At 29.5% G+C, this 12,945-nt stretch overlaps 1 protein-coding gene across 1 annotated transcript in view; it reads right to left on the bottom strand.

The window, feature by feature from the left end:
- Nucleotides 1–12,945, bottom strand: part of LOC118180845 (uncharacterized) — a 79,745-nt gene that overhangs the window by 63,120 nt on the left and 3,680 nt on the right. The window contains exons 2-8 of the mRNA XM_085818034.1: nt 11,850–11,966; nt 9,784–9,813; nt 7,564–7,596; nt 7,167–7,199; nt 7,032–7,067; nt 6,747–6,782; nt 6,612–6,644 (exon numbers count right to left, since the gene is read on the bottom strand). Of these exons, the coding sequence (XP_085674160.1) occupies nt 6,612–6,644; nt 6,747–6,782; nt 7,032–7,067; nt 7,167–7,199; nt 7,564–7,596; nt 9,784–9,813; nt 11,850–11,962 (314 nt within the window). The 5' untranslated portion in view covers nt 11,963–11,966. The remainder of the gene's footprint in view (nt 1–6,611; nt 6,645–6,746; nt 6,783–7,031; nt 7,068–7,166; nt 7,200–7,563; nt 7,597–9,783; nt 9,814–11,849; nt 11,967–12,945) is intronic.

Raw genomic sequence — 12,945 nt, 5'->3', positions numbered from 1 at the left:
ATATTTAAAGAAAATATTCGGCAACACAAAATGAAGACAAATAAAACATATGTTTTTTTTCTTATCATCTAAGAAAATACTGCCTGTGATGTCACTGTCATTTCAAAGTACGAATTATATTTATTATAAATATCACAGGCATATAGATATTATTTAATTAAATCTGAATGCAAGAAAAACAAGATTAAAATGGTTATTTACAACAAATTTCAAGTCCATTGATCTACGAATGAAAATAATATATGACTTACTTTAGGTCTGCTTTTTCTGTAGAAAATTTTCTCCTGCAATAAAAAATTCGTGTAAATAGAAATTCTATCAAATTTATAGCACAAGAACTCAAAAATCAAAGTGTATTTAATTTATAATAAACAAAATTAGCTACTTTTCATCTACGAACACCGAATACTAAAAAAATGTTAAAAGATGGTTCAAATTATATTACATTATTTAAAAATGTCATTAAATTTATTATTCCTTTAATAGCTCATTTTGAAATTTCATCATTTTACAAAAGGCAGGAATCGATTAAATTTACAGAATACATACCAAAATCCTTCATGAGGTCCTGTAAATTCCCTATAATAAAAGATAAATGTTTATAAGGTAAATCAAACACAAAAAGATACATAAAATTTAAATAAAAAATATTTACAGTTAAAATGTTTTAGGCTTCCTACTCACGCTTTTTTTAGTTTAAAAGAATCACCAGAGTTCTTTAAATATGAAGATATATCTTAAATTGCTTTAAAACTACTTTTAAATAGATAGTATAAGACTGAGAATTGCAAGAGTTATTTAAAATACCATTCTGTTTTCTCAGATTATACTTCATATAGCACATATGAAATACTTACTGTAACAATGAATATTTAAACAGAAGGCTCAAGAGGGTGAATAGTTTTAAAATCGGAATTATATTTGTGTTTATGTCAAATATACCTTTCCGGTGGTGTCACTGTTCCTTTAATGATGAATGTTGTTTGAAAGGAATAGTTTAGTTTTACGATTAAGCAATCTTTCAAAAATTCCTTTAAGTATTTTTTTCATTGTAATCGTTACTAATTTATGAGTAAGTGCGATTTACTTAGAAAATGTATTACCTACCTGACTGCATGGTGTGGGTCTGTGTAGGATTTCCTGCAATGACAAATATTGGTTTATTAGTAAACTGCAAAAAAGGGGCACGCACAGCTTAAAATTAAAAATTTCCAACAGAAGAAATCATTTATTATTTTTTCATTACACAATAAACTAGCTACTGGGTAAGAATGCATCCTTTCAAAATTTAAAACCCCTTTAAAAACACGTGGAAAATTTAATTTCATTTACCATCTAAAGGATCAAATGGGATCTTGCTTCTACATTCAAATAAACATTGTGTTATGACATTTTTTAATTGTATGAATTATATATCCTTTTGCAAATCAATCTTTTTCAGATCTTTTACTTAGAAAGAGGGTTTATTTGATTACTAAATGCACGGATTCTAATTGCACAATAACATCCTCATGAAAGTATGCAGCAAAACTCATAATATCTCTGTGCGCAAATTCCGAAAGTATTTACAGAATGTATTATGTTTAAAATGTTACCCGTGGCTTTTTCGAAATAACAAAGTGTAAATGAATCTCTAGGATATATAAGACGTTTCGTTTTTGTGGAAATGTAAGCAATGAAGGCTTAGTGCTAGCAGTCGAGATATTAACTTTACCACATCTTATACCTGTTATGACATATTTAATTATAAATGCAATTCAAAATTTTATTTATTTGAATTTTTAATTGGCAGAACTGGTTCCTAACTGTTTACATATATTTGTAAAAGCGAATAATAATTATAATACTCGTTGTACGTTTAAGCTGTGAACATGAGAGTGCATTCTAATAGTACTTTTCACCAAAATACGTTTATAAGTTGAAATTATACTAGGAATTCAAGAAATAAAATTAAACTGAGCATATACATTACTATTATTATTGATGTTGTTGTTGTTAATGAGAGTTATTTTCGCTTCTTTGGTTTCAGAACAGGAGATGAACGGAACTTGTTCATATTTCTCGAAACTGTTTCCATCTTATTAAAGTAGTTATTCCTGTTTTTAAAATCAATAAGCATAAGAGTGCTGTTGTGTGCTACATAGATACCACTCAATTCAACGTACTTAGGGATTTATTAATAATATGAATTATTTAATTGAACGCATAACTTTCTATGCTCCTTCATGTGGAACTGTGTAAGCGATTTTGCAATGCAAAATTCATATTTAAAGAAAATATTCGGCAACACAAAATGAAAACAAATTAAACATATGTTTTTTTTTTCCTTATCATCTCAGAAAATACTGCCTGTGATGTCACTGTCATTTCAAAGTACGGATTAAATTATAAATATCACAGGCATATAGATATTATTTAATTAAATCTGTATGCAAGAACAACAAGATAAAAATGGTCATTTACGACAAATTTCAAGTCCTTTGATCTACGAATGAAAATAATATATGACTTACTTAAAGTCTTCTTTTTCTGTAGAAAATTTCCTCCTGCAACAAAAAATTCGTGTAAATTGAAATTCTATGAAAGTTAGAGCATAAGAACTCAAAATTCAAAGTGTATTTCATTTATATTAAGCAATATATGCTGCTTTCCATGTTCGAACACCGAATACTAAAAAAATGTTAAAACTAGTTCAGAATATATTAAATTATTTAAAAATGTCATTAAATTTATTATGTCTTTAATAAATCATTTCCAATGTTCATCATTTTACGAAAGGCGGGAATCGATTAAATTTGCAGAATACATACCAAAATCCTTCATGAGGGCCTGTAAATTCCCTATAATAAAAGATAAAAATATTATAAACTAATTGATTCAAATAAATTTGACTGAATTCGTGACATATCTAATTAAAAAGTTTAATATTTTTATATAATTTCATTATAATTATTTAACATTTAATGTATAATGAAGATACATAGCGTTTCATCTAGTATCCGATAAAATGTTTCACTGTTACTGGAAAAAACGTTTTTGCGTTTCATAAAGTAGTATCGCGGAAGGAAGCATTATTATACTGATTGCTGTGTCAAATATACCTTTCCGGTGGTGTCACTGTTTTTTAATGATGAATGTTGTTTGAAAGGAATAGTTTAGTTTGACGATTAAACAATCCTTCAAAAATTCCTTTAAGTATTTTTGTATTTACTTTGTAATCGTTACTAATTTATGAGTAAGTGCGATTTATTTATAAATGAATTGCCTACCTGACTGCATGGTGTGGGTCTGTGTAGGATTTCCTGCAATGACAAATATTGGTTTATTAGTAAACTGCAAAAAAAGGTGCAAGCACAGCTTAAAATTAAAAATTTCCAACAGAAGAAATCATTTATTATTTTTTCATTGCACAATAAACTAGATACTGCGTAAGAATGCATCCTTTCAAAATTTAAAACCCCTTTAAAAACACCTGGAAAATCACTTCATTTATATTTTAATGAATGTACCGTGGTCCTAAGATCCTATATACGTTCTTTAACAATAAAATACATTGTTGAAATTTTATTTTGAGGAAAATGCGTTACATCAGTATATCACTTTATTATAACAACGATTGTTGTTTCTAATTCTGATTTATTCGCCTTCAAGGCTGAAAATATTTGATATTTTGAATTTTCTGACTTTTCTGAGAAAAATATGCTTTATCAAATCTAAGTTATCTTAGAGATTACATTAAGTTATTTCGTCCGGAGATGTCACATTTCTTGCAGAATTGAATTTAAAATAATTAGTATAATAAATATATGACCTTAAAAAATATTTACTATAAATAATGAATTTATAACTTCTGATGTGCATGCAGTAGTTAAGTTACCAGCTCAAGAATCGAAATATTTCATATACACTTCTGTGATTTATACAGTAAAAGTTAATATTTAAATGACGAATTCAAAAAGAGGAAGCCAATAAAATTCGAAAGTTAAATAAACTGAAATTTTATTTCACTTTCAAAAAGCACAAGCTTTCACTAATATTATTAATCCTTGAGCTTCGTAAGTATTTGATCAAGTTTATAATTTTATCATTATAAATTGCACTATAAAGTGCCTGAAATATATATACTCCATATCGGATAAATATTTGAAATTACAAATACGTGAAGAGTCATTAAATTTTTTTTTACTTACTGAGAATTTTATTGTTTAGTTGGGTGAGTACACTTCAAAACGGACAATTTGTAATAAGAAATTCCAAATGTTATATACTCCATATCGAATAAATATTAGAAATTACAAATACGTGAGGAGTCATTAAATATTTTTATACTTACTGCTCTGCATGCTGTGGAGTTGTGAAAAATTTCCTGCAAACAGAAAAGTATTTTATTGTCTAGTTGGGCGAGCACACTTCAAAAAGGACAATTTGTAATAAGAGATACCAAATGTTATTGTATTCAGTGCTCAGTGAACTTCTATAGAAAATCAATGGTGATCAATAGCGATATTCAATAGAAAAAGTACTAGCCAGTTTCCGGGATTTAATTGACGGATCGAATTATCAATATTTAATGTTTTTACTACTCAGCTGCAATCGGGGTCTTTTCGAAATAGGAAATTCATGTTAGCCACGGAACGTACGATTTCTAGTTTTACTTCAGTCAGATATGCTGTGATCTTTAAACAGCATTTAAGCATTTTTATGACAGAGGCCTTTTTCTAATATCAATTATAGGAAGCATTGTTACAATCAAGAAACTCAGAGTATTTATTTATCATGTAAAAACAACTGAATTCAATTTCTTTAAATTTGCTTCTTTTTTCTCCCCTCTTTAAGAGCGAAATAGTGACTTAAGAGCGAAAAGAGCGAAAATAGTAATATATTACATAGTGCGAAAAATATCTGAAAATAGTGCGAAAATAGTAATATATTACATAGTGCGTTTAAGAGCGAAAATAGTAATATATTACATAGTGCGTAAATTAAGTGATTTTATGGTTATTCTTTACAAGACTCACACGAATACTTCATCAAGGGAAAATAAGCAAAGAAATTCACTTGCTATTGCTTTCACTTTTCTTAACGGCGAATTGTAATCAAGGATGAAATAATTTGCAAAAATAAGCCGTTATTACAAAAAAGAAAAGGATTAACCTTTATTAGGTTGCAGGTGGTGACAACGCTGTTACAATTGTACACTCTTTATGCTGTTGTTGTTCTGTTTATTCTCGCTTTTCTGATATCATTGCAAGCCCATGAAGTTCATCGGGGTAAGGAGGCAAGATTGGGTCGTTGACAGTACGACGTTGTTCAATTCCGCCCTGTATTTTGAAGGAAGGCACTCCAAGAGGACAGGTCCGAGGATCTCCTACATCTTTTCCTACAATCGATCTTTTTAGAGGACATTCCGCTCACAATATATTTAGAATCCCCGCATGCCGCGCAGATACTATACACTTCAAAACATCCATGCCTTTGCTGTGATTCGTACCCGGGCATTTGGGTCCGGCAGTCAGAGTCACTAACAACTATCTGCGACACATTCTTTGTAGTGAAAATATGTCGAAATTAAATGAATAGAATTGTTGGATTTGTTGATTTTAAATTTATTTTGCATTTAAACAATTTTCTGTTTCCATAAATTATAAATTCAACATTTTATTAAGAAATACTTTTTTCAAATAATATATTACATAGTATACCTTCATATGGAACTGTGCAAATGTGCCTCTAATAAATAATGACAGTTAAAATGCAAGAGCAAATAATTTAAATTAAACGTTCATTTATGTTGATAAATGCTTGTTTCACATATTTAAAAAGATATATTTCTGTAAAAAATATATCTAAAAAGTTTAATTACATAAGAATACTAATCGCTATAAAAAGTAAACTTATACATTTCTGAATTATAAAATATTTTTTTAAATGATATAGACTTACCTTTCTGCTTCATGCGGTAGGGTGTGAGTACTCCTAGAGTGAAAGAAGTAATAAAAAAGGATTAAAAAGCCATGAAAAGCACAGAACTACAACTTGTAATCAAATAAACTATTTTTTTAAATGATATGTAACTAACATTTCTGCTTTATGCGGTAAGTAAATGTGCTCCTACAGTGAAAGAAATAATACATGAGCGTTGAAGACATCAAAAGCACAGAATTACAAATTTTAATTAACTAACTTTTTTAATGATATATGACTAACGTTTCTGCTTTATTCGATTTACTATAAGTACTCCTGCATTGAAAGGAATAATACATGAGTATTAAAGCCATGAGAAGTGCAGAACTACAAGTTTGAATTAAATCAATTAATTTTTTAAATGATATGTGACTTACGTTTCTGCCTCATGAGGTACAGTAAAGGTGCTTCTACTGAGGAAGAAATAATACATGAGCGTTAAAATCATGCACATCGCAGAACTACAAGTTTGAATTAAATTAATTATTTTTTTTAAATGATATGTGACTTACGTTTCTGCTTTATGAGGTACACTAAAGGTGCTTCTACTGTGAAAGAAATAGTGCATGAGCGTTAAAGTCATGATAAGTACAGAAATACAAGTATTAATTAAATGAATTTAATCTTTTAAATTATATGTGACTTACGTTTCTGCTTTATGCGGTACACTGTAGGTACTTCTACAGTGAAAGAGATAATACATGAGCGTTAAAATCATGCAAATCGCAGAACTACAAGTTTTAATTAAACTAATTAATTTTTTTAAATGATATGTGACTTACGTTTCTGCTTTATGAGGTACACTAAAAGTGCTCCTACTGTGAAAGAAATAATGCAGGAGCGTTTAAGTCATGATAAGTACAGAACTACAAGTATTAATTAAATGAATTAAATCTTTTAAATGATATGTGACTTACGTTTCTGCTTTATGCGGTACACTATAGGTACTCCTACAGTGAAAGAAATAATGCATGAGCATTATTTCTTTCACTGTAGGAGTACATTCAAAGTGTAGAACTACAAATTTTAGTTAAATGAATTAATTTTTTAAATGATATGTGACTTACGTTTCTCCTTCATGCGGCACAGTAAAGGTGCTCCTACTGTGAAAGAAATAAAGCATGAGCGTTAAAGCCATGCAAATCGCAGAACTACAAGTTTTAATTAAATTAATTAATTTTTTTAAATGGTATGTGACTTACGTTTCTGCTTTATGCGGTACACTATAGGTACTTCTACAGTGGAAGAAATAATACATGAGCGTTAAAGTCATGATAAGCACAGAACTACAAGTATTAATTAAATTAATTAACTCTTTTAAATAATATTTAATTTAAATTTCTGCCTCATGCGGTATAGTAAAGGTGCTCTTACAGTGAAAGAAATAATGCATGAGTGTTAAAGCCATGAAAAACACAGAAGTACAAATTTTAATCAATTAACTTTTTAATGATATATGACTAACGTTTCTGGTTTTTGCGGTACAGTATAGGTACTCCTACATAGAAATAAATAATGCATGAGCGTTAAAGCCATGCAAAGCGCATAACTACAAGTTTTAATTAAATTAACTAATTTCTTAAGTAATATATGACTTACGTTTCTTCTTCATATGGTACAGTAAAGATGTTCCTATAGTGAAAAAAGCAATGCATAAACGTTCAGAAAAGCATAGAATTATAGCTTGTAATTAAATAGCTATTATACCTATTATAACTACTATAATTATATCTAATAGATATATCAAGCAAAATATCGACATACTATTTATACTGCTATATTATGTTATATTATGTGTTATATTATACTATGTACTATTTTGAATATTACTTTAAAAATAAACCGAAGTGTAGTGGGACTATACGTACATTACTTATAGTAAACATTGGGTGTCCCACTACATTTCCATCTGAACCTGAACCTGTAATTTTCACTTGCTCCGACTGAACTGAACTGTTTGAATGAGAATTTTATCTATAATGAAATCCGAGGAAATAAGTTTAAATGATGTGGAGAAAACAAAATGTGTGTAATTTAGCAGCTCGTATAAGGAAGTCATATGGTGTCCGTATCAGATTTTTTTCTTTGTGTTGTAAGAATAAATATAGTTTAATATTTTACCCACAAATGACGCTTTTAGGATTCACATATTACGATTACAATTGGAAAATTAAGATTATAAAGCAATTATTGTCGATCGCGAGTGAATTTTTTATTCGTAATTTTTATTCGTAATTTGAAAATATTTCGGTGATACTTTAGTGCATGTGCCCATATTTTGCTGATGTAATTACTTCTGTTGCATAAATTCGATTGTGGAAACGGAAGGGATTTACAAATAAGCAATCCTCATCAAAAAAAGTGTTTGATTAAATTTTTTGATGGACAGCCAGCTTTTGGGCTTCAAGAATTAAATTATGCGTTTTTAAAATCTATTTGTGATTTTTTTAAACTGTGATTTTTTTTTCTAGTTTAGGATATTTCTTTTTATCAAATCCAAATAATAAATTAGCAGTAAACATCTTTCTATTGGCATCCGAATGATAACAATCTAAACTCAGCCTTGTATTTAAGATAGTCAAAGTTCATTGTAATAACAATTGTCCTTCTAACATTACAAATTATTATAAAGAAATATAGGAATGAATTCCGTTTTCTTCTCCTATTTTATTCCACTGCTGATTATAATATAGAAACGAATAAAATAATTTTTTATTTTCTGTTAGTACAAAATCCAAAGTACTCTTATTTCAGTAAAACGGAATAATGCAATTATATGTACTTGCGTTAGCAGACAACCCATTTCAATTACGTTTCAAATAAAACTGTCATGCTACGGCATTTTAGTCATATAAAATAAGGAAGTAATAAAACTGCTCAACACAGCCCATATTTTTTTTAATATTATGTATTTATTTTAGTAAAAGACTTTTAATTGTTTTTTAGATTCCGTTTGCCATTGCTTCTCTGCTTAATGATAATAACCTTGAAATTTATAGGTTCAGAACTTGCTTAATTTATTTAAATGCGCAAAATAGATAAAAATTATTACTCTTATACTAAAAAAGATAATAATTTTGTCAGAAAAAAATGTCGATGGGAACAATACACAAAAAAGGTTTTAACATGAGGGAAACCGCTAGTAAGAAGTAATTGAGAGCGATTCTTCATGCAGTACAGTGCGAAATCCATCATAAATATCCGTCATTGCAATTATTTGAACAGTATTTTAAGTACTTCCAATGCCTAAGCAATAATTTGAGAAGCAAATATAAACATACAAAAATCAAATCAAACGGATCAAATTGATTTCTCTGATAAAAAATTTGCACTTAAAATGAAGTCGAAATCAAAGTAACAAAACGGTGTTTTCAATTAAAAATTAACTTAAATCAATCTTAATTGAAGTTCGTTTTTCATGTCGAATTTCTTTTATAAAATCTGAGAGCGATCTTTTCTAAACAATTATAATTAGGGAATGAGTTTCCAAAGTTACAACTGAACCATCATTTTCTATAAATAATGAATTCGTACGGTTGCGAAATTGTACATTTTTAAAATTAAATGATTCAGAATACACCTCAATGCATCAGATGGACCTGTATATTTCTCACAATAAGAAATTAAATGCATAAACTGTAAATTCAATAAAAAGATTTCAAAAGATTTAAAGTTTTAAATATAATTGCATTTATGTGAATAACGCCAACTTCTGGTGTCATTTTCCCTTCATATAACAAGATCTCAAAGCATATTTAAGAGTGTTATTTTAAATTTCTTTGCAAATACTTAAGTTGATTAAAATAATATTTTACTTACTTAAATACATCATATGGAACCGAGTAACTTCTAAAAAGAAAAGAAAAATCGTGATTTAGATAACAAATTCGGTAAAGAAAAGAAATTATTTTAAAATTTCCTTTTATTTGCATTTGTATAAGTATTGTGTTTGTATTTTATACAAAATCAAGCTTATTCCTGATAAGGCTTCAGGTTTCAATTACAACATAAACTAAAGATTTACTTCACAGAACTGATTTTGAATTTAGTCTACATTAGTTTCTTTAAACGTTTGCTAAATGAGTAAGTTTAAATTTTCACTTAACATTATTTACGGAAATAATCTACTAGTTCAAATAATTATTAACATATTTGAATATTAAAATATAGCAGTTATTTTTAGTAAATAATAAATTCCTGAATATATAGGATTAGTACAAACTGTTTAAAATAAGCTTTTATTTCAATTTATTAATATTCTTACGGAGTTGGGTGTGTATTCATCCAAGATGTATTAATCTATAAATGAGACATGAAAAATTACGGAAGATGAAGTTTAAATTTAAGAATTCATTTACACCTGAAAAAGCTGGCATTGTTCAATACAATATGTGTTTATCTCTGTTTAGAACTACGTATTATGAGAACACAGAAATCTTCCCTTTTCACACCCAAGATGATATGTTTCACGCCTCTCCCGACGACTGGGAAAGTGAAGTGATAATAGCAATTTAACGTTCAATTAGTCGTTTTGATTGTCTGCGTTCGGAGGTAGAGGTGAGAAATTAAGCTAAGCTTCTTATTATTAAATTTTAAAAAAATTAATAATTTTTTTGATCCAAGTAACATTTTCTGATTATCAAAGCCGCTCAACGGGATCTTTGATAGGAACTTTCAACACGAACATCAACGGGATCTTTCAGCATTATTCTGGTTAGTGATTCTATCTGAAAATCAGTTATCATAAATTTAATTTCATAATTGTTTAATCAACACGGGCAACTCATGCAGAAACGAAACTTTGCAACTTCATCTAAGATGTTTGTTTCTAACCAAGCTGGAAGTCAAGAGCAATGCCTTTCATGGGTATTTTTTGTTTCCAATGGCAGATTGTGAACAATTACAAATGTAACCCAGTTCATTAATCTATAATTTTTTAATCAACATGGGCAACTCATGCAGAAACGAAACTTCATTTAAGATGTCTGTTTTTAACCAAACTGGAAGTCAGAAGCAATGCCTTTCATGAAAATGTTTTGTTTCCAATGGCAGATTTTGAACAATTACAAATATAACCCAGTTCATTAATCTATACAAGGCCGGATGTGTTGGTCTCTTTATTATGGAGACACCTAATAGGTGAGCCACCATCGACTTTCCTATGAATGAGACGGACAGTTACAACCATGCCTTCTCCGGAATTCGAACCAATGCCCTTCGGCATCGCAGTCAGCTTCCCTGAATATTATACCGACTGGGCGGCGCCTTTCATGAACATTTATTACTTGTAATTTCAAAAACAACGGGACCCTTTGGCTAACTACACTACATTTTTGATCGAGAAGATACCTGTATATTTTTTTATCTCTTCCCATTAGGAGCACTTAAAGCAGGTGGTATCTTGCCATACACTGGAATTGCCAAAATTCTGCAAAGCCACTGCCAGTAGAATTGCTGTAGTTATTGTTGTTAGAATATGGTGAAGCACAACTAGGGATATCTGCTTAAACAGAAATTATGTCTTAACCATGAAAACGAAGTCATCGATTCTATATCATACTAAGAGTGCTTCTGAACTATAGTTTGACCACTCGTAAAATCTATAGACAAAATATTTAGGAAATCTATAACCACAGGTATTTTTTTAAATACAAACATTTCTACATCAAAGGACTTATTTATCAATACTGAGCATTTCAGCTCGAATTATCAAACCATAGATAAAATGTTTCAAGCCAACCTGTGACATTTAGAATGGACACTACAGACATTTGAAGAAATAGCCTGTGTGACCAATGTATTAAAAAAAAAAATCAGCATCTTAAAACGAATTTGAAAAACTGTTATAAAAATGTCTTATTTATTATAAGCTTAATTTTACTTACTCGAGCTCAGGAGTTCGACACTGAAGAAGGCATACTTTGCTGTTGCACGTCAGTACGCAGACCCTAGCTTCGGAAACCGCAGCGACCAAAAGGAGGAGCAAAAAGACCTTCATTTTCCTAAATGGGTTGTACAATACTGATGAGAATGCAATAGTTCAGGTTAAAAATGATAGTTTAAATAATTTTATATTATTCAGAAAAATTAATTTAGCATATAGCAGTGATATAAATTCCTTTGAAAAATGCTGCATGCTGCAAAACGATAATATACCTGAATTCTGATGCACTTATCGACTTATATTTTATGTGAAAAATTTGGTAATTCTGTATTCAAACAAACAATTTGCTTCATTCGGCCCGTTGTAAAGAACTTGTAGCATGTTAATAAACCAATCACTTTATGTTCCATCATTTCTCTCTGCCGGGTTTCCTGCGAGAATGCATTAAGCTAGCTTGTACTAATTTAGAAGTCAAACAACAAAAATCAGCGTTATATTTTCACATGGCCATCAGCCTCAGCTTCAAAAGAGCAAAATGCATTTTGCAGCTGAGGATGATGGTTCGGTAAAACCATCGAAACTAGTTCTTTGAAAATTTGAAAATATAACGCTGATTTGTGTTGTTTTACTTCTAAATTAGTACTTGTTCGGTGTGTAATTGTATCATAATTAGTTAGCATATATTTGAGTGAGGGTTTGAGATTTGTTCAGTCAAATCGTGTTCTACCAATTGCACGCCGTGTTACTAACTGTTATTCTACGATAAGCATTTCTGTTTACGCCGTTGCTTGATTCTCGCAGATAGCGAATAGCTTCGAAAAGAGTGCTGAAAAGAGCATTTTTGTCAATGAACTGACCGATGAGCTGCGGAGAAACAAAGAATACAGACTCTCAGTTGTCCTAGATTATCGGTGAGCCCGGTCTGGGCACACCTAGGGTTCGCTGTTTGATTTTAGGCAAGATTTCAAGGTAAAAATTTAAAATTAATATAGAATAAAGACATTAGCATACAGCCAAAAAATAACATATTTATTTCTTTTCAAACAATTCCTTTTATACCCTAGAAAAATCTGGAAAATTTCTTTGAAAAATGAGGG

The sequence above is a fragment of the Stegodyphus dumicola genome, chromosome 6 (assembly GCF_044657685.1).
Source record: "Stegodyphus dumicola isolate Sdum_Otavi_A_Nest chromosome 6, ASM4465768v1".
Classification (NCBI taxonomy): Eukaryota; Metazoa; Arthropoda; class Arachnida; order Araneae; family Eresidae; genus Stegodyphus; species Stegodyphus dumicola.
This window is presented reverse-complemented; position numbering and strand designations above follow the sequence as displayed.